Consider the following 23373-nt stretch of genomic DNA (forward strand, 5'->3'; position numbering starts at 1 on the left):
CTCCATCTGAAGAGAGCTCAAATTCCTAAAGCTCCATCTGAAGAGAGCTCAAATTCCTAAAGCTCCATCTAAAGAGAGCTCAAATTCCTACAGCTCCATCTAAAGAGAGCTCGACTCTTTACATAATTAGTTGTTTTGATTTATTATAATTCTTCTAAACCCATTAAAAAAGATGCTCTTGGATCTCAGTCAAATAGTAACAACATGTATTTCAGTATCATATGCAGTATCATATTGCTGTTAAATCAAATTGTAACATCCTTGTTTCAGGCATATGAAGGTGCATGCAGAGAGGTTTAAAATAACTGAATTGACCACCTATGTCACCAAAGTGCACTTATATTTTCGGTCACACGTCTTGAAAAAACTCCACAATTAAGCGTGCTTGGGCTATAATAGTTTCAAGATAGGTAACCTTCCGGGAACTAATTGGTGGAACCATGCGAGTGAGGACAAAGCATGGAGAAAGGTCATATGGTGATTTGTAGGGTCGGTAACAAGTCTTTAAAGCCTCATGGACGTGGCCCACTGACCGACAAACAAGGGTGGACCCAAGCGCACGAGAGAAGTTGTGGGCCCACTGGTAGGGGCGGTGAGGGCGTTACAAGTGGTAGTAGATCCAAACCCATACGAGTGCGGAGTCAACAGGGCTCACACCGTTGGGGCTTATGGTCTTGGTGCGCAACGAGGACGCTGTGATCTGTTAGTGGGGGTGAATTGTAACATCCCGATTTCAAGAATATGGTGGCGCATGCGGAGAGGTGTAAAAGAATTGATTTGGCTACCTATGTCACAAAAATGCAAGTATCATTTTCGGTCAAACATCCTGAGAGAACTCCAAAGTTAAGCATGCTTAGGCTAGATAAGTTTCAGGATGGGCGACAAACTATGCGAGTGAGGAAAAAGCATGGAAAAAGGTCATGTGGTTATTTGTAAGGTGAGCAACAAGTCTTTAAAACCTCTAAATGTGGTGTACTGACTGTCGAACAAAGGTGGACCCATAGGCCAGAGAGAGGACGTGAGGCCCACTAGTAAGGATTGTTTGGGCGTTACACAAATGAAATCAAAATCAAATATTTTTCTTACCTAAAAAAAATATTCAAATTATCAAAAAAAAAACATTGAACAGTTTTATATATTAATAAATTAAATCATTTAATTATGGTACATCTGTAAGCATTTAATTTTGAAGATATTTTCAGCGTATATAAATTTCATATAAATTCCAAAACATATAATACAAAAAAAATAGGTTGCATACATCGATAAAAACTTTTCATTGACTTGTTTTTTTGGTTTTACTTCTTCTTGTTGACTCATCTTATGCAAGGTTTAATACTATGGTTACAAAAGATTAGATCTACACCATATGCACCCAACAAGATACCATTTCTTCATTTTGTTTTCAGGTTCGAAACGCAAATTCTGAAATTGCTAAATTAGATTTTCTGGTCTCTTCAAATTTGTGTTCAATTATTAGCCTCAAAATATTTTGGATACGATGAAACAATTTAAAACAATGAAAAACAAAATCAATATAACTAAGATATTGCATCATATGCTATAAAACAATGGAAAACAAAATCATGTATAATTATAGTAACTAAACAAATCTGAAATAAAATATAAGCATGAAACGGATGGAGGTTTCTATTTTACACGATTTTAAAATTTTTAGATTAAAAATAGCGATTTTTAGAAATTAGTATCGTTTCTTAAAAATATCATTATTTATTTTAACGTTTTTTAACAAGCATTAACGCAAAATATCGATTAAACAAGATATATTTAGGTGAAACTATAAATGAAGGGTTCTTTTAATTAATTTTTTTTATTTAAGGCTTATTTTTGTTAAAAATTTAGTTGGCAGTTTTTAAATGGACCGACTATTACTTGAGAGGATTTTTGATTAGAATCTCTTAAATGGAGGGTTTATCTATTAATAATTTAGTTGGGGGTTTTAAAATGGATCTGCCAAAACTTGAGTGTTTTTCTTCATATAAATATAAAACTCTAAGTCTTCCTAGTATCCGTTCTAATAAGGTTTAATTTGTTTTGGCTTGATTTGATTCATTTTTTAAATAAATTATTTATAAAAGAGAAAAACAAACAATAAACTGAACCAAGAAAAATAGAAATTTTGTTGTTGGAATATTAAACTTGACATGAAAGTAAAATACCATTTATGAGTTAAGAAGGCGAAATTGTATGGTAGAATTTTTACAAAATACTCTGTGTTTGATGATTTCTTATAATATAAACAAATATGTCGACGATTGTTGTTAAAAACTAAAAGTAAATTGGTTCAACTTTGGTAAGCTGAGAAAATCTATGTTCTCACCAACATGTTGTTGGCCCACTGGTAAATCTTTTAGGTGGAGGTGCTGGGTTCGAGTCACGTTGGAAGGGATCTCTTCTCTAAAAGAGATGAATTTAACCTGGTGTAGATCCCGCCTCTAGAAAATATAAGGCCTTTGCGCCTGAATTTCCAAATATTTTTTTAAAAAAAATCTATGTTTTTAAAGTCGTTCGAACACAAGAAATATCATTATATCACTTAATGAATTACAAAAGATCTTAGATTTATTTTTTTTGTTGGGTAAAATTTATCTTTTATCATGTTTGGAACTTTGTGTTTTAACGATAGCATAAAAGTTTCTACACTTTTAAAATATCATTGTTTTGGTCAACAAGTTATCTTTATCATTATACAAAAACAACAATGAAGAAGTAAAACTAATACGATGTGCCTTCAAAGACTAACTTAGTATCAATAGAAGCTAATTAATAAAAATAAGTAGAAACTATAATATAAAAATTAATGACAATTGTTAATCAATTTATATTTTAAATTAAAGTTATAGTTATCTCAATGGTGTATTTGAAATACAAATTTTGCTCAAAAGTAATTTAAAAATATTTAGTAATTAAAACTTTATAATACATCATATTCTAATATTATAGCAAATGGTTCCTAAAGATTTTCCTTTCTTATTAAAACAAATTCTTAAACAACATATATGATTTAAAGAATATAAATTAAACAAAAGTTACGTTAAAAAGAATCAAAAATGAAAATTATTGTACTTTTGCATTACCGTATGTCAATATATAGCTACTAAAATGATTACTAAACCCAAAACTATAGTTAAACAATTGATAGATACAAACCCCTGTGTATCAAAGGGGTAATGACCTAGTACAAAGTAGTTAAAGGTAAAACGACCCTAACAAATAGTACACAGCTCAAGCTTGTTACACAAAACAAATAAATGGTTGATCTAATCACATTTAAATTATGACAGGAAAGAATACAAATTCAGAAAAAATGATAAAAAAGTAACAAATGGGTTCCCTTTAATTTATATCTGCTCGCACTAAGTTTCAACTTATAAGTCCAAGCTAAACCAAAAACATTCATTGAAATATAAGTAACATATGATTAAAATTAAACAAAAAAAAAGAAGTAACATATGATAAAATTAACAACACACAAAGGAATAACAAAAAAAATGTTTAGAATTTATAGAACAAGATTCAAAATATACCCTAAACAATACGAACAAATGTACATAGAATCAGCAATCTACAAAAGCAAACAACCCCTCAAAAGCGCAGGTCTTCTCCCTAGTTTGATTAATGCAGATTTTTTTAGTCAAAATTACAATCATAATTCAAATTTATTTTCTGTTTTTTTTTATAAAAAAATTCTTAAAAATCTATTTTTCTTGTCCAATTTTAGTCGACAAAATATTACTAAAAAAATATTTCTATAAATTTTTCATTGAGTTTTTCGCTTTAGTATCAAGATTTTGTGTCCAGCAAATTTGATAAAATGTATATTTTGACATCCAGCAAATTTGATGTATTTACGACCCATTATTTTTTCATGCTGTGTTTTAGAGAGTAAGTTTTACTTAAATCTTTCAGAAGTTTTAGTTAATCTAGTACAATTCATTTTCTTATAAATTTGAATCCAATATATATTATTTTTGTTCTAAATATATAATTTTCAGTTAAAACATCAAGAATTTGGTTTTGAGTCACTTTGCAACCTCTTATAAAATTATCAGTTGTAACTCTAAAGAATCTAGTGGATTGCTTGCTGAGAATAAAGCCATGACATACTTATTATTCAAACAAAACAAAGAAGTTATTTCTTGACTCTTGGTACCTGCCTCAGCTGCACCTACGGAATTACAGACCATCGACGATTTTCGAGTGTCTAGTTTCTTTGTGTTTGTTCTTCTTTTGGTGTGATCGACAGGTAATGTACACTTCAACAAGTAGTATTAAAGTTTAGGCCTAAGTTATGGCGATCAATCGAGAGATATAGCCAAAATTTACAGTTTAAATCAGAGATCGTAGTCGAAGAAAGAAACAAGATCGTGAAATTGTCGATCCAGATCCTCATATGTTAGAGACTTTCAAACAGAACCCTGGATCAACTTGAAACAAAGATCTGTTTTGGTAACCCTCAACAATACCTAATATGTTTAATCGAATTAAACACAAAGGAATCGTCACAGTAGTTCTAAGAAAAGTAGTAACCATAAAACCAAAGCATACAACTTATACAACATAAGTTGTCTAAGTCATGACAAATACAAAGGGACAAAACATAAACAAACCATCAACAGAGAGACCAGTGACTAGTGTTACTTAACAAGTAGAAGTAACCTTTGCCAGTGTCCTCTTACCTTATTCAAGACGCACACTGAACCAGACAGAAAGACACACACAAGACGCAGACCAAATTTTGAACCACACAAAGAAAAAGAAACACAGCATCACTCTTCCTCGGACTCAGACTCAGCATTCTGGAGCCACTCGATGAACGGAGTCACGTTCTTCAAAACCGGGGAGCTTTTGACACCTTTATTGTACCATTCAACAATCACATCCTCATCCAAAATGTCTTCATCGTAAAGACCTTTGATAACAAGAGCAACTTCTTTGGCAGCCTCTGCGCTTGCCTTCATGCAAAAGGATTCAATTCCATTAAGCAAACCCATCTGCGCAGGAGCTCCTGCTTCTTCTTGCATCATCATCAAGGCCAAGAGATATTTCTTCTTCTTGATCACCTCTTTTGCGAATCCCTTGCCTGTGCCTCCAAAGAGGGCAGAGAATAAGGCGTCCATTTTCTCCTGGGGGTTTGCTGAGTTTGAAGCTAGGGCTGTTTTGAGTTGGGTAGGAGATGAACCACTGCTCAGAAGCTCCTTTATCTCATTCACAAGCTTTTCATGAGCATTTTCAGGGATCTTGCTATTGCCATTCTCATGCACTTGTTCTGGTGCCTTCTTCACCTCAGCTACTGGCTTTTTTTCTTCAACTGTAGACAGCATCACCATTTCAGCTGTTACCGCGCTGAGCTGTTCTTTCATACGTTTCTCAGCAGCCTCCCTGGAAGTATCTGTTTGCCACTGGACATCGTCATCATCTTCTTCACTGTCTGCTTGGTCATTTTCATCAGACAGGCTTCGAGGTGGAGAATGATCTTTCTTCTTCGACACTTTGTCTTTCGAAGTACCCGTGGTCGCTGCTTTCTTCTTACTAGCAGCCTCCTTCTTGAGCTTCCTCATCTCTTCATCAGCTGCTTCACCTTCTCTGAGTCTTTCCTTCTCAGCTCTCCTCATCGACTTCTTGTCCTTAGACGACTTCTTCTGCTCTGGAGGATTCTTCAAAATAAACGACGTTAGCTTGTCCCTCATATCAACATCCGAGAGAAACCCACAAGCCGCACATTTCAGCTGAAGCATCTGCGTCTTAGTGATAAGTATCTCAGTTTCAGGATTCCCACATCCATAACACTGAACATACTTCTTAATAAAGTTCTCCAATAATCCTGCAAGTTTGGAAGTGTCATGAGCCCCATTCACAAGCGAGGTCCCATTCTTCTCATCAAACTTAGACTGTGCACCAAGCTCACAACCAAAATACTTAGTAGTATAAGCAGCAGGTCTCCCCAAGGCCTTAGCAATCTCAACCATGTTAACCACATTAGTCTTGATACCGTTACCTCTACCTTCAATCTTGGTCATCATCCTCGGCATCTTATACCTATAAAAGGCATCATCGCGGTTGGAGGCACCAATGTTTTGCAAAGCCATCTTGATTCAACAAACGTAAACAAACAAGGGATGTCAGAAGAGGCAGTGATAATCACTCAGTTGCATAAACTGAAATCCAATACAGCTCGTGATGTCCTCCTCAAAACGCAAACCACCAACTTTATGAGTGGACTTTTTCCTAGATATAGGACAGTACTCTCCTAAAAGCCGGATAGATGATTGAAAGAGAGAAGCCTGTTCAGACATAAAAGATTCTTCACACTCCACTTTTGACAAAACTGGTGATCCCAGCAGCTTTAACTGCCCAACTTCCTGTATTAAAAAGACATATTCAAAGTTATTGTTTCATTCTCTGCTTAAGAGAAACAAAGACTTGACCTTTTCAATACACAAGATTCACTAATTCAAAAGATCTAACAACAATAATCCTAAATCTTGAAAAGAATCAAGAACCCATAAGAGAACAGAGAAAAGTTTCAATATTTACAATCTGAAAACCTAATTCAGCATAAACGAATCAAATCATCTCTTTTTTATTCAAAACCAATCAAATCTAAGAAATAATCATGTGGGCAATCCATAAAATCGATAAAGAAACTAAATTTACAAATCGGATCAAAGAATCAATTAAAAAGGAAGAAGCTTTACCTTGTAAGATGAGAAAAGAAGGGAGGATAATCTCTGAACGAGGTTGAAGAAGAAACGTTTGTAGCGGCGATAAGAGAGATGGAATAATGAGAGAAACAGCGAAGCAAAAGAGATGATTTTGTGGATATATTTATATATAAGAAGGAAGAGAAGGAGGAGGAGGCTGAGAAACTAGAAATGAGAAGACGCGTGATTGTGGTTCATCCTTTTAGGGCAAACTCATCGTTTCGTGTCCAATTATTTTATTTTTATTTTTTGTTAGTCTTTTATTTATTGTATAAAAGAAAAAAATCAGACAACAAAGGAAGAAAAGTCTAGAAAGATGAATTTGCAAGGTCGGTTGATATAAATCGATGAAATTATAATAGTGAAACATGAAACTTTGTTCATCTAGTAATAGTTAAATACACGAATCCTTTCTAGTCAAGTTAACTAAAAAAAGATTAAATATATTAGTCGAAACCCAATAACTTTTCTATTTATAAAATATATTTTAATTTTAATAGTGCATGATCGATGTAATCATATTTATTCTTTTTATTATTGTATTTTACTTTTGTTAATATATTTCTAAATAGTAATCTAATAATAATAATAATTTTTGTTGGTGTTTTATCGTATTTTTTTAAAAAAAATTTGTAGTTATTTTTTGCAATTGTTTTTACTTTTCTTAAACACTTCTGAATGGTTGTATCTTTTAATTTTGCTTTTCGTTAAAATAATTACGGTTAATCTTTTGACAGTATTTTCTATCTATCTTTGCGTCAAAATATTTATGAAATTTTTTATGGTTGTATCTTTTTTTTACAAGCAGTTCTGTACGGTTATATCTTTTTAACGTATTTTTGTTGAAATATTTATAATTATTTTTTACGATTATGTTTTTTTCTCTCAAACACTTATGAATGTTTGTATCTTTTAATCTTAATTTTCGTTAAAATAATTATGGTTATTTTTTCGATAGTGTATTTTTATCTATCTTTGCGTTGAAATATTTATGATATTTTTTTACTGTTGTGTCTTTTTTTTTACAAGCAGTTCTGAACGGTTGTATCTTTTTAACGTATTTTTGTTGAAATATTTACGGTTTGTTTTGTTGTTTTATCGCATCTTTTCATTGAAATATTTACGCTTATATCTTTTTTTGAGTTGCGTCTTTTTATCGTAATGTTTTGCATTTCTGAATTGATATGTTTTTATCGCAATTTTTTGTTAAATTATTTACGGTTATTTAATTATAATTGTGTCTTTTTAGCGTAATATATTTTTACTTATGAACGGTTGTGTCTTTTTATTGTAAATTTTTGTTTAACTACTTACAGATTTTATTGTTTTTTTTTCCTTCTTATCGCATCTTTTTATTTAAGGGAATGTGACACGTTTAAGCACTTTTAGAGAATTTTATTCCATTTGAGGCACTTTGCAGAGATGAGACACTTTTTCAACTTTTTTATCGAATTTATGACAAATTTGCCCCTAAAAGTGAAAACGAAAATACTTTAGCGTTTGGAAGTTGGTATATGATGAGTGGATCGTTGGATGAAAGTCGTAACTATTATCAGATTATATATATAATTTAATTACTTAAAAAAGTATAATGAATATTATTTCTCTATTTGTACTTTTTTTCTTCGTCTTCTTCATGGTCTACTTTTTTTCTTCTTCATCGACTCTTCTTCTTCTTTTCTTTCTCTATCTATCTCTTTCTTTATCTTTCAGTCTTTCCTTGCAAAATCAAACATGAGAGACTTTGTCAAAATCGTGTAGCTTCTGTATTTTCCTTTACGGAGAAGCCTCTCTAGATTTAAGTGACGATTAGGCTTATTCGATTGGTTTCGGAGCGGCAGCGCTTGTGACTAACGGCGGAAGCTTGAGTGTAGCAGACAATAACATCTAGAGGTGAAAGAAGAAAAGGATTTGTTCCCTCAATCTTACAACCAATCGATCCAGCTTTTGCGATGATTCTTCAATTCTATGAATAGAATTTAGAGTTTTGTTAGATTGTGTAAATATCTGATTCATATTTGCGAAATTGTGCTTGTGAAGACGATGAGATCGGTTGCAGATCGAAAGTTCCTCTTTCCTTACTCTCCTTTGTTTCAGATCTGTTGCAAGAAGGCGACGAGAGAGGCGGTGATAACGTAACGTGAGACGTTACTCGACTTACTTAATTTGGATTTTGAAATTCCACCTGAGAATTTAAACTCTCTCCCGAAAAAGAAGAAGAAATGGCAGCGTACATGGAAGAGATTCCGTGAGAACAAAAATTGTTCGGAGTAACCTCGATATTACGGGGTTACGGAGATGCGAGATCCTCGTTACTCCGTTCTATTCCATGGAGCACCAGATTGGCAAATTCCAGTATTGAATTTCATATCCATATGATCAGCTTGTTTGGTACCATTTGATTCTAGCTTGATAAATTGATGTTTCGTTGAACCTCTAAGCTAAGAGCACTTTACTTCGCACATGAGAATAAATCATTTCCACATGGTCACATCTTGTTGGACAAGTTTTCATGGACACAAACTATCAAAGCATCCAACACGATTTCATTATGTATAAACTAATAATCCTATAGGTCTCCAAGCCCCAAGAACAATATGTTGACATTGCTTTCAAATAGCAACCTTCAAAACCCAATTAGTTAATGATAGTTTGTATCCATTATAACTTGTCCAATTAAACTTTAACATGTGGAGTAATGGTGAAACATGACAAACACTTGAACACAAATGATTCATGTGTAGAGCTTTCATCAATTTTCTATCGAATGAAAAAGAGTGTCATGGTGATGCAAGAATCACAACTTAGTCAAAACAAATCATGTGTCTTTTTCTTATTCAACACAGTATCCACAATAACAATACATTACTTACACAAAAGAACGAGACCCATCAAACATGCTTTCATATAAAGACAAAACCATACCAACTAAAACCCAAAATCTTATTAACATGCTTTCTTTCACGTATTCTTTTCTCTGCATTTGTTATTCTTACAAATCCATAATAATGTGTCCATTTCAAATGTGTTCATACGGAATCTTGTTTACTAAGCATATCCATCACCCCAAGTCCATACAACCATGTCTACACCGTTGTAGAATCACAATACACAATTTCTATAAAAAGCATAAGTAATAACCACCAATTTCAAAAACTATGTCCACTACGGTGCTTTGCGTTTATATTCTAACCCTTTACAAGTAGCCATCCACTAGCGACCATTCAATGTTGACCATATAGTTGTAGGGATCAATTACAATTTTCTTGTAAATGGTTAGAGTTATGACCATATGATGTATCATTGTACAATGCGCAAACAAAAGAAAGTGCTAATTTACCGAGCTATAAACACATTCACAGCAAATCAAAGACATAGTTGTTGTCCATTGATGACAGTCCAAAAAATGTAGTCCATATGGTTATCTAATGATTCACATGGTAGTTTTATACCAATAAACAAGTCTATACATGACCAATAAACGCCAATCCAAAGTACATTATCCATTTTTCTTTGACCATTTATTCACTTGTGTATAAACAATCCCATCAGTAGGACAATGTCAGTTATATAACTTTTATAAAGAATTTAACGAAGATCTTATCACTCTCAATGAAGACCATTAGTTCACTTGGATAAACCCGTCTATACTAATCATTTGTAATAGGTATAAGATAGAAGGATGTGTCCATTGCCATAAACTACAGATTTTTATTCAATAGAAATTCAACAAATATACATCTATTGTATAACGTCATAACTCACAAAAGTTACTTTGATTTTCATCGTGTCTCAACCTCTCGTTTATTTCTTCATCTTGACTTTGAATTAGAAGTGATTACTCTAAGGAAATCAAATCAATCAGAAACAATACTTTCAAATTTATAGATCTGATGTCGAATAAGATTAAGAACTTTCTAATTTTGTATATCAGAGATACCAGAGTAATTAGGAGCAGAGAGGCACCAAACGAAGCGACGAATAAGGCATAAAGCTCCCTCCGCCACCGCCACCACCAACTACGCCATCATGTCTTGATTAGCTTTTCAAAAACAATCATAGCAAGGAATCAAAGCAAATATGTCGGAGATTAGAAGATAAAGCCCTCATTTTTGAACTTTGATTTTTCGTAAAAGATTTGATATTGGTTTTGGAAATAGAAAAATAAAAACGATGGAGAAGCGCTGAGAAGATATGACAAAGAGAATGAGTTTGCAGTTAAAAAGGGTAAATTGGACAATTTGGTTTGGCAAAGTGCCTTATCTTTTCAAAGTGTCTAAATCCGTACATAGTTTTTTAAAAGTGCCCTAGAATGTAATATTCTCTTTATTTAAATATTTACGGGTTTTTCTAAAAGATTTTGTTAATTTATTGCAATGCCTTTTGCACTTCTGAACGGTTATGTCTATTGAATGCAACTTTTTTAAAGAATATTATAGTTATTTTGTGGTTATATCCTTTTATTGCATTTTTTTTGCTAAAATATTTACGGTTATTTTGTTACCCTTGTCTTATTATCTTATCTCTTCTTTAAACTATTGAAAAATTCTTTCTAATGCCCTTTTCAATTCTACCCTTTTCTATTTACCATTTTCATTTATACCCTATTTAAATTTTTAATGACCATTTTACCCCTATTTGTAAATTGATTTAGGTTAACAAAATGAAATATTAATATTTTTCGCCTAAAATATTCCAAAATAAAATTTCCCGCCAAAAATTTTCGAAAAAAAATTTCCCGTCAAAATTTTTTTTCAAAAACATTTTCCCGCCAAAAAACTTCGGAAAAAATTTTCCCGCCAAAAAATTTCGTTAAAAAAATTTCCAGCCAAAAGAAAATTTCAAAAACATTTTTCCCGTAAATTTTTTTTTGGTGAGAAATAGATTTACAAGGGATTTTAAAAGGGTTTTAAAATATTTTAAAAAGGTTTTAAAATATTTTAAAAGATTTACAAGAGATTTTAAAAGGGTTTAGAAGATTTACAAAAGATTTCAGAAAAAGAAAATCATTTAAAAACTCTTCTAAATCTGTTTAAAACCTTTTGTAAAGGTTTACAAGAGTTTTAAAATGATTCAAAAAGAGTTGTAAATGTTTTAAATACTTATAATTCTTTTTCTAAGAGTTAAAAAATGCTTGTAAAGACTTTATAAGAGTTTTAAAAAGATTTACAAAGGTTTAAAATCCTTGTAAATCCTTTTAAAACTCTTTAAAAACTCTTGTAAATCATGTTTTACCCTTTTATAAGCTTTGAAAATCCTTGTAAATCATTCGATACCACTTACTTATCTTTTAAAAACGATTGTAAACCATGCAAACCTTTTTTAAAATCCCTTGTAAATCATTCTTTAACACTTACTTATGCTTTAAAAACGATTGTAAATCATGTTAACCCCTTTTAAAATCCCTTGTAAATCATTCTATGCTACTTACTTATGCTTTAAAAACGATTGTAAATCATGTTTTACCTTTTTATAAGCTTTTAAAATCCATTGTAAATCATTCCAATACCACTTACTTATACTTAAAAAACATTGTAAACCATGCTAACCCTTTTTAAAAATCTTTGTAAATCATTCTATGCCACTTACTTATGGTTTAAAAACGATTGTAAATCATGTTTTACCCTTTTATAAGCTTTTAAAATCCCTTGTAAATCATTCAATGCCACTTACTTATGCTAAAAAACGATTGTAAACCATGCTAACCCTTTTTAAATTCCTTGTAAATCATTCTATGCCACTTACTTATGTTTTAAAACGATTGTAAATCATGTTTTACCTTTTTATAAGCTTTTAAAATCCCTTATAAATCATTCAATGCCACTTACTTATGCTTAAAAAACGATTGTAAATCTTGTAAAACTATTGTAAAAAGTTTTAAAATGATTTACAAATGTTTAAAAAGGGGTTTTAAAGTATTTACCTATGTTTTTAAAGACTTTATAAAGATTTTAAGAGGTTTTAAAATGATTTACAAGGGTTTTTACCAACTACTAAAGCTTTTAAAAAACTTTACAAGGTTTTTTAAAAGAGTTTTTAAAAAATTTACAAGGATTTTTAAAAGCATTTTTGTGTCTAGGAAAAAAAATTTACGAAAAATAATTTTGGTGGGAAACTTTTTTTTTGGCGGGGAAAAAAATTTGGCGGAAATTTTTTTTTGGCGCCAAAAATTTGGCGGGAAACTTTCACTTTCCAATTACATGTTCTTATTAGATGAGGGTAATTTGGTCATTTTGTTAAAGGGAAAGGATATTTTTAAAAATGAACAATATAAAAGGGTATTGTTGCAAAAGGGTAGTAAAAAAGTGTAGTTTTGCAAATCTCCCTAAACTATTTGAGGTTATTTTTTATATTTATATTCGTTCAGTTACAATCATATTTTTTTGGTTTATAGTTGTGTCTTTATAGTAGTATCTACTCATTTAAGTTACGCTTTTTCATTATATTTTATTACATATTCTCGTCACAAGTTTTTGTATGAATACATGTTTATTTAAATGTTCGTGACTTTTCAACTCTATATATTTTTCTTTTTTTCTAAGTAGTTCCCAAATTTTGTTTTTTCACACAAATTATTTGTTTCATGATAAATCCCAAAAAAATAATCTCTAAAATGGCTCAAAATTCTTTTCTTGCTAAACTATTTCTAAACATAGGTGATTTTTTTTGTCATCAAACATGATTTTAATATTAAAGAAATTCCTCTAATTATTGATCTAAGAAGAAAAATGTTGGCATCTTCATTTGAATTTTATAATTAAAGTTGAATAAAATTTCTGTATTTCTAAAATCTTTCCAAATTTTGATTTAGAATATGAAAATATTAAGAAAATTATGTGACTGTAATGTATTTTAATTTATTGTTAAAACATAAAATTTTGAAAAAATATCTTAATTCACTATGACTTTTGTTTGATATTTTCCATTTTATAGATTTTTTGAAATATTTTCCTATGTGACTTCGTGGGGGTTTTGAGTCCTAGTTAAAAAAATATTTTATCAACCACACATTAATTAAAAGATGACTTCATCATTGGTTACCCAATCTGGAGGAGAAGAGTTTACATATATAGGAGACTTAAAAAAATAATAATGTAGAAAAACGAGCTAAACAATCCGTCCTAGTATTACTCAAGTGAGAAATAGAAGAGATCGAAAAAGAGGAAAAAGATCACGGAGCAATCCAAACTCATCTAGAAGATTGGAGAATGCGAGGCATTCTTCAGGAGACTGCACCATCGAGACTACCTCTATGCAATCAGATTCAAACGTTTGACAGTCGATCCTTCTTGAAAGGATATTCTTCATACCCCAAATTAAAGCTTCCAGCTCCGAGTGAAGGGGAGAATGACACTCCGGAGGCACTTTACACCAAGGAGTACTGTTTGATCATTTTCTTGAAAATACCATCATCCTAATCCCATGGTTGGGTCGGAAGATAATTTCCATGAACTATCAATCCTACATCTAAGAGATTGTGTTGGGACTAGTGTAAAAATTAATACTCGATAAATTAATAACCTCTATAAATTAATAAATTTTTCTAGTCCCGAGTTGGGACTAGTGTAAAAATTGATACAAATCGATAAATTAAAAAGATAATAATTTTTTTGAAAATCCTGTGTAAATATATGATCCCATCAATATTATAAATTAATAATTATATAAATTTATGAATATATATATTTATATTTATGAATATATATTATGTAAGACTTAGTAAAATATGACTTTAGTATTGTTTTTCTTTAATTTTTATTAATTCTTTGTAAAATTCAATTCTAAAAATTTTACTACGTATAAAAAAGTTTTTTGTTTTTGTTTTTAAACCTAATAATTATTTTCTACTTGTAATGATTTTTAGAAAAATTATTGATTGTATAGAAAAACTATCTTTTAGATCACATTTTTGTAATAATTACAAGATTTGGAAAATCTCTCCATAAATTAATAATTATTAATTTATCGATAAATTAATACCTCTCTAAATTAATAAATTTTTTCGGTCCCGACATTAATAACTTATAGAGGTTTTACTGTATTTAGAATATCTAAAGGTTCCGATTGTAAACCTTTGAAAACCTTTTTATTCCTATCTTTCCATATAAACCATAAAATCCATGCAAAAAAAAAATTACTTCCCTCCCTCTCATCTATTGGGGATGGACCATCCCGGATGGTAAACCACAAAAAAAGGTAATTAAGATTTGAAAATTCCGATTTTAAAGGAAAACTTCATGTTATTACAGGAGTCGAAAACATTACCCAAATTTATCGAGAGCGAAGACACTCGAAAAGAGTATGGTTAATTGTTTCTTCTACTATCACATACCTCTTACAAATAGTGTCACATTGTATCCCACGATGAGCTAACTTTGTGGTAATTGCAAGAGATCCCGATGCGATTTGCCATATAAAATGTTTGATTTTCAGTGGGGCTTTAATTTTCCACGCTTTCGCTTTTAATGAATTAACATTTGGTCCCACTCCACCGTATCTGACAAACCAAAAGCTAATCGGTAATCTGATTTTACTATATATCTTCCTGAATTCGTTTAGTGTCAAATTAGTTTATTTGACTTATAAGTATGACTTATAGCCAAACCCCTAATGATTTGGATCTTCTCCGGATCCATACACTCATGTAGAATAGGAAGGTGTCAATCTTTTGTTACTGGATTTATTAACTGATTAACCATTAGATTTGGATGTAGAGTTTTTCCTCTTCCATTTGCGGGTCATGGATTAACATCTGGTATCCAAGGATCCCTCCATACCGATATATTAAAACAAGACCATAAAGACCATCTTACTCCCATCTCCACCAATTGTTTTGTCGAAAAAATACGTTTCCATCCAAACGAAGGGGAATATGGTATTTTTGCTTGTAATGATGAATATTTCTGAAATATCTACCTTTTAGCACTCACACTACTAAGGAATTCAGAAATTGAATCATTAAATTTATCTAAAGAATGAAAACCCACTCCTCCTTCCTCTTTGGACTTGAACATTTTCTCCTATGTTGTCCAATGGAGACCACGGTCTCTCCCGCTATAGCTCCACCAATAATTTGAAATAGTACTTGTTAACTTAATGGTTAACTCTTGAGGAAGTTTAAAACAAGACATAGCGTATGTTGGAAGAGCTAAAGCACAAATTTAATCACTGTTTCTTTCCCACCTTTGAAAAAATACTTTGTTGACCGACCATTAATTCGTTCATTTATCTTTTACCGAACATAATTAAAAAAAAAAAGAAACTCTTTGAGCCTCCTAGACTCTCTTGTATACCCAAATATGAACTCATTCCTTCTTCCTTAAAAATTATGAGGAGAGTTTTTAGTTGTTTTTTTTTTTTTTTGATACCCTTTTACCAAACATAATTGATGATTTGGGGAAAGTTTATTTCTTGCCCCAAAGTCTTCCCGTAATTCCCAGTAATATCCACAACCGTTGGACATTGCTCAGTTTCTACTTTACAGAAAAAGAGACTGTCATCCGCAAATAGCAAATGTGAGATTTAAGGACTTCTTTTCGCTATCTTAATCCCGGTAAATTTCTTCTCTTGTTCTGCCTTCATAATATTAGCAATCAAAACCTCAGTACATAAAATAAACATATAAGGTGATAGAGGATGCCCTTGACGTAATCATCTTTGAAGTTCAATAAGACCTCTTGGTTGCCCATTCAGCAATACCTGATATGAGACCGAACTAACACACCACATGATCCAAGAAATCCAAGTAGAGTTAAAGCCTAAACGGGCAAGAACTGCAGTTAAAAAGTCTCATTCGATCCTATTGTACGCTTTGCTCATGTCCGTCTTAATAGCCAAAAAGTTAATCTACAAGCATTATTCGTACGTCGACCATGAAACATTTCTTGAGCTATCACGCTGGTATCCGTTATTAGTCTACTTGAAACAAACGCCGATTGTGTTTCAGAAATTAACCGTGGCAATTATTTTTAAAGCCTCAAGCAAAGGACTTTAGATATGATTTATAGCTCACATTACAAAGGCTTATTGGCCTAAACCCTGCCATCCTTTGTGGTTTCTCCGTCTTTGGAATTAAGCAAATATTTGTTTCATTTATTCTTTTATCAAAACTTCCGGTTTGAAAGAAATCTCTAACCAATGCTACCAAGTCATCCTAGTTAAATTAAATATGGATTTTAGGATAACAAGAATGTATTTTTGGGAGAAAAAATAAATAATATAAAAAGAACTGGAAATAAATTTGAAAGTGTGAGGGAGTTTTTAAGAGGCTAACAATAAAATCCCACCTCTCTCTTCAAAACCCTAGCCGCCTTAATAGATCTGAGGGAGAGGAGCTTTTCCGGCAGCTGGCTTCCTCTTCTGGTTTGTGTTTGCTCTCCTCACTTTCCCTAGTTTCTTTATGTTCTTCTTCGTCGGCCTTGTTTGTGCATTCTAGTGGTGAATAGGATCTCTTCTCCGGCAGTAGCTTTATGGTATCTCTTCCTCTCGAAGTAGCTATGGATCCATATTGGCGGTCTAGAAGTTATGTTATCGAGCCACTTAGAGAACGCCGAAAAGTGAGCAACAAAGTTTTCTCGCGACTCAGCCATGCATCTGGTTGTTGCGGCTACTGCAGAAGTCGAGGGAAGAAAGATGGGTTATGTTGTTCAATTGGTTGTTAGTTGTAGATCATGTGGATCTTAGATAGTGGTCGTGGAGGACGGGTTTAGAGGAATTGATTGAACCATCAACTTCAGGATTCGCCACAATTTATCTCCATTAGTCCGGATTGAAGGGTTCTTGCTCGCTGGGGTTAGAAATGCTCATGTCTAGAAGAGAGGGGATAGATCTGGTTTGTCAGGTTGTGCTGATGTATTTGAGGGTTAAGCATTTTGGGAGATTTATAGCGGTCAGGTGGCTCGCTGAAAAGGGTAGATGGTGGAAACCGATTTCTTCCCTCGATATTTTCAACTTATCTTTATTAATTTAAAGCCATGGATCTTGAATCCGCCAGAACTGGTGCTTCCGACTCTCTTCCACCGGGAAACAACATGATCTGATCTTCATTTTTTTTTTGCATCAATTTCTAATTTTTCCATATTGTATTTTGACTATAGTCGTCATTGTCCAGCCCATTTATTTTTTGCGAAGCGCATTGAATTAAATTAGAATCTGCTTAAATAAAAAAAAATAAAAAAAATTAAGAGTTTTATTATTTTATGGTTCTAGGAATAACATGTAATTTTTTTTGCCTATTATAATATCTTTATAGAAGGTATCTCAATTTTCCTATAAAAATAATGAAAACATGAAGAAAAAAAAGATTGAAAAAGAAGGAAAGAAGGTTCTCAAGTGAGAAGTAACATTGTATATCTTAACAAGAACACTTCTTAACACTTGTTTGGTTTATTTAATGTTTAAAAACTAAAAATTAGATATATAATCAAAATAGAATAAACTATTAGTATTTTGATTTTAAGATACCCATTGGATATGTGAACCATTGGTGATGCTTTTAGTTCCATTGTGAAAAATACTTTATTGTAATTCAACCGATTAGAGAACTCAAGGTTTAGAACAACAAAGAGAAAAGCATTCAACAATGCAACACAGAGATAAGCAAGATAACTTGATTAAATAAGAACTCGGAGACATGAGCTATAAAGCGTCTTGCCACATGAGAGATAAAGTTAGTCGAAGACACATCCACGAGCAATTTAGGAAGTTGACGATTAGTCGTTCTCATTTGACCTTGTGACAATAAAAATGGATCCATAACATTGAGTCTTGTCCGCACAAAATACACAACACAAGATAGTAAAAAGGGTGAGATACACAAATGATTTCTCGACTTAAGAGTTGGAAAACAAATAATGGTAACTTGATAGAAGGGTTCTCCCCATGAAAGAGGAGGGGAAATAATTCTCTCCATAAAAGAGGAAGGTTGCACCAAATGTCTCTCACTAATGGAGGATTTGGGCGAAATTGGACCCTCTATGTAGGATAGAAGACTGTATGAAATTCTAAACCACAGTTCAGAATCTTTCTCGAATAGTTCGAAAGCTTTTTATGTATGTGGAATCTAAGTCTGAAAGTTCATAAATGTTTGTAAATTGCTAGGTAGAGGCGAATTTTAGAAGATTCATATTGAAATGGATAAATTAGAAAACCCAAAGATAATGATCAAACAGAGCACACCGGAAAACTGATAACACTGTATTTTATCAACGAGAGTTGAGATTAGGAAGTGGTAGAGTTATGGGGGTCTTTGTCACGAGAGTGGATTGACCCGGTTTTTGAATTTATCGTCTAGGGTATCTACCTTTCGCCTGTTAGCCACCTGATGAACCCTACAGTTGCCCCTTATCAATAAATCCATCCTTATGACTTTTATTCTTCTTAGATTTATTTGTATTCACCCCTGATTGCACTTTTATTTACTTGTTATTTGTATCCCCTGTTGATTGCATTTTAGTTCTTAATATTGTCACCTATTGGTTCTACTCGACCCAATGATCGAGTTGGGCTCTTAAGTTCTTATTTTTACCTGTTTGAATCGTGACCTAGGATTGTTACTAGAAACCCACCATCATTATAATCTGGCTTGACTTAGTTGCTTCTGTACACATCTTGATTGCTAGCAATAACAGTGGACTGGATTGACACCCCCTATAGCTGCACTGACATGTTAGTGTTTAAGGGGAATTGAATTGAACCTCACAGTACTTCAGCACATAAGTAGGCCTAAAAACCTACTTATCGATTTGGCGCCGTTGCCAATTCATTGTTGCATTGTTACATTCCAGATCTTAGAAACTTTTAAGATCAAGTTCTTTTAAACTTTACTTTGGTTAATGACTATGTGTTCTTCTCTTTGTCTTATTGTTTGAGGTACAATTTGAGATCTACCAAGGAGCTCGAGGTGAGGTCGAGTTAGTCACGAACTTCCTTCCATACCACAACAATATAGACCCTTTTGCATGAGAAGCACATGAGAGAAATGCAGGCTCTGAATGAGAAATTAGACAAGTTCATTCTACTCCAGAAGAAGCAAGCTCACTTTGCTCGGAAGGATGAGCAGTTTCATGTTCAGAATTTGGGGAATAATCAGTTAGAAGAGATAAGATACATCCAGAACCATGGAGGCCATATAAATTTTTTTAACAACCATAGAAAACAACAAACCCATTACAAGCCTTTTGTTCCATACAATCAATGTCAATGGTTTGTTCCTATGCAGCAGTTTCAGGGAAGCTACCAGCAGCTGCAGTACGCACCACCATGTTTTGCTCAACAAAAGCCAACTCCCAATGCACAAGATGCAGACATGAAGAGTATCCTTCATCAAATACTGCAAGGTCAATCTACTGGATCTATGGTTTTAAACAAGAAACTTGCTGAGATAAAACCAAGGTTGATTCCTCTTATAATGATCTGAATATCGAGTTTGAGGCATTGAACTCTAGGCTGAGATACATGGAAGGACAAATTGCATCTCCTTTAGCACCAACGCCTCCAGGCCAATTTCCTGGAAAAGCCATTCAGAACTCCAAAGAATATGCCTATGCTGTTACACTTCGAAGTGGACGGAAGCTGCTAAACCATCAACACACCGAGAAGATCACTAAGGACAGTGAAGTTCAAGAAGGGGAGGATCCGCATCAAAACGAAGTCCAAACCAATGAACCAACTAAACTTGATCAGCCTTCAGCTTCACTCGACGCTCTACTCGATCGAGCAAAACCAACTTTTGAAGAAAGAAAAGCTGCTGTTGAAGCAAAGGATAAAGAATTTGCTCTGCCGCCCTACAAACCAACAATGCCTTTCCCTGGAAGATTCAAGAAGGAATTAATTGAAAAGTACAAAGCACTTTTTGATAGGCAGCTAATGGAGATCGAATTAAGAATGCCACTTATGGATGCATTTAAGCTTATTCCACAATCCCACAACTACCTAAAAAATCTGATTATGGAGAGAATCAAAGAAGTACAAGGAATGGAAGTTCAGAGCCAAGAGTGCAATCTTATTATACACAAGGAGCGTGTCCGAGAAAAGCTAGAAAAGCTTGTTGTTGAAGATCAACTCCAAACTTCTTTAACTAAGAGAGCTGAAGCTAAGTATCTCCCTAGTGAGACCTTGATCTCTAAGAAGTCTTTAGCCTCCCACAAGGTAGTGGCATGGACAAATGTCATTAAAGGTGTGATTAGGTCAAAAACAGAGGTTATGACAGCAAAAGAAGCATGTTCAACTCAAGCTCGACCATCAAACTCGACCAGTAGGCCGAGTTCATCCTCTACTCACACAAAATGCTCAAGCTCAACGTCTAAACTCGACCTGCATGTTAAGCAAAACACTCTAGCCTCTGATAAAATCTAAATGGAAGGAGAAAGCCATAGGGGAGCTAACACAAACTGTGAAAGAACTCAAGGATCAAATTAAGGACCTCCGTGGGAAATCCAACCAAGTACCATTCAGCATCAAAGACATACCCCCTGATGGAACCACCACCTTGGTTAGCAAAAATGAAGCTGAACTCAAAGTGAATGGGCAGAGAGTCAAGCCTTGTATGGCGGAGCAGATCATTCAAGAGGAGAGCTCATTTCCTCTCCTCTCATCACCTTTGCCTAAAAACAGTATGAAAGTCAAGCTAAAGACTTTAAACTAGCTCACTTGGGAGGAAGTCCCATGTCTATTCTTGTATATACTTTTTTCCCTTGTTATTTTTGATGTTTTGTGTAAGTATTTCAGGTTTTATAGTCCACGGAAGTCAACGATCGAGTGATATAAATCGAGTCAAAGAATCTTAGCCGTGCGATAGAGTGACTTAAGGCGAAGCATCCAGCTAATCCGAGTCCCACACAACCTATTCCTTGGAGCTCTAAACGGGAGAGTATGGACGACTTCGTCAACTCCTATTTCACCAGATCACTAAGGTAACACACCACCCCCATTGTATATACCGTTATCTTTTATTTTTCTTTGTTTGTTGTTTGTTTTAGTCTTGAATTCTCTCTCAGATTTTTAATACACAAGGGACTGTGTAATTTAAGTGTGGGGGAGGGTTCAAGAAATATTTGACTTTATGTTCTCTTTTCTTATTTCAAATTTTGCATCATCTAAGGCATAAAAAACCATAAAAATTTAAAAACATTTATGAAAATGATTTCACCAAAACAGAGTGTCATGTAGATTGCATTGCATTTTAGGATTGTATATAGAGTACTTGCATTTAGGATTTCTCATTTGCATAGGGGATAATGATGATTTCGAACCGTTAAGCATGTTTTGATTCAATGAAGTAAGTTCAATGCCCAGGTTGTTAGTTCTCTGTTGCATAACCGATTGTTTCTCTGAAGTAAGACTGCACCCTGCTTTGAATTTACAACTTGACTATACTTCTTTGATTCAAAACTCGCTTATCTGATGCCATTCCCTATCTATTAGAACCTGAACTGAATTTGCAATTATCATGTCTATGCATTGTTTGTGAACTCATGGCTACCATATACATACTTGTATTATCTTATTCACTTCACCACCCTCTGTTAATCTAAGTAGCTGACTCTCATTTTTAGAGCAGTTTCCCATACCCTTAGCCTAGCCTTATTTCAAGCCAAAGATCATTTGTGTGTGATTGTGAGGTCTTTTTCGATTGAGCTTGGTATAACGTGTCAGGTATGAGCCGACAAGAGCAGTCTTTCATGTAGACCTAGCCCACGCTTTTTGGGTTAGCTAGGACTAGGTGGAGACTTGTATTTGGGATTGGGGTTGTGTATGGATTGAATGGGAAAGAGAATGAGAATGAAAAGAAAAGAAAAAAAGAGAGTAAGAGTTTAGAGTTCTTAAGGGGGATACAAAAAGTGTTAGTCTAGTAAAGGGTTTGGAATTCAAAGAAGTTAGGCATTGTGATTTAAAGAAAAGGGTAAAACGACCTAAGATTAGAAGAAAAGCCTTAAGTTTGTCAAAGTATAAAACCAAACCCACTAGACTCTTGAATCGTTTTAAAGAAGAACCCCTTAGAACTTGAACCAAAAAGAGAAAGAATGAGAAAAAGGGTAGAGTTAGGACATCTATGGGACTGGAACCATCTTATGAACTATCATACTATATCATTGGGTAGATGGGAGTCTGTTCTTGTTTGTGTCCATTGGCTTTTACCTTTAGCATTCTGCTGACGCTCAATCTTTTCTTTGAGAGTCCCCTGTTACTCGACCAAATCATTAAAGGGACCATTTTTGTCTCTTAGCCTAAGCCTGAAACCAAGTGAGTTCATAACCATTGCATTGCTTGATCCATTGTTCGTGCTTAGTGAATGTTAAAAAGAATTGGTTGATGTGAATGCTTGAATAGATTAAGGCAGGTTGTTAGGTTGCTTTGTGACGAGTATGGCTAAATTTTTAAGTAAGGGTCTATCATTTTGCAACCTATAATTAGCTACCTGGACATTGAGCTTACCCGTTCTATATGCATGCTACGGGTTTTGAATCCCCACCTTCAAACCTCTCCTTCAACTTAAGATTTTTTGTTTGCTTGAGGGCAAGCAAGAGATAAGTTTGGGGGAGTTGATAACACTGTAATTTACTCATTTTGGGCATGTATTTATCATCATTTAGCTTAGTGATCACTCATTGTTTCATATCATTTTGCATCACATTTAGCTTATTTTGCA

At 33.3% G+C, this 23373-nt stretch overlaps 2 protein-coding genes and 2 pseudogenes across 4 annotated transcripts, besides 1 other annotated feature; 2 read left to right on the top strand and 2 right to left on the bottom strand.

The window, feature by feature from the left end:
- Positions 1-4294: 4294 nt before the first annotated feature.
- On the bottom strand, positions 4295-6916 carry AT1G36730 (Translation initiation factor IF2/IF5). Its single transcript, NM_103340.3, has 2 exons — positions 6720-6916; positions 4295-6383 (listed from the first exon to the last, which is right to left on the bottom strand). The coding sequence occupies exon 2, from the start codon at positions 6108-6110 to the stop codon at positions 4791-4793; it is 1320 nt and encodes a 439-aa protein (NP_174877.1). The 5' UTR covers positions 6111-6383; positions 6720-6916; the 3' UTR covers positions 4295-4790.
- Positions 6144-6317: a sequence feature (AT1G36730.uORF1).
- An 8074-nt stretch (positions 6917-14990) lies between the features above and the next one.
- Positions 14991-16878, bottom strand: AT1G36740 (annotated as a pseudogene; the record flags this gene model as incomplete). The annotated part of the gene is made up of 1 exon: positions 14991-16878.
- Positions 16879-17221: 343 nt separating this feature from the next.
- Positions 17222-17764, top strand: AT1G36745 (uncharacterized protein; the record flags this gene model as incomplete). The annotated part of the gene is made up of 4 exons (NM_148514.1): positions 17222-17361; positions 17462-17516; positions 17566-17635; positions 17697-17764. 4 exons carry the CDS (start codon positions 17222-17224, stop codon positions 17762-17764), a joined length of 333 nt encoding a protein of 110 aa, NP_683355.1.
- Positions 17765-19689: 1925 nt separating this feature from the next.
- On the top strand, positions 19690-20767 carry AT1G36750 (annotated as a pseudogene; the record flags this gene model as incomplete). Its single annotated transcript has 1 exon — positions 19690-20767.
- Between the last annotated feature and the right edge of the window lie 2606 nt (positions 20768-23373).

The sequence above is a fragment of the Arabidopsis thaliana genome (assembly GCF_000001735.4).
Source record: "Arabidopsis thaliana chromosome 1 sequence".
NCBI classification, from domain to species: Eukaryota; Viridiplantae; Streptophyta; class Magnoliopsida; order Brassicales; family Brassicaceae; genus Arabidopsis; species Arabidopsis thaliana.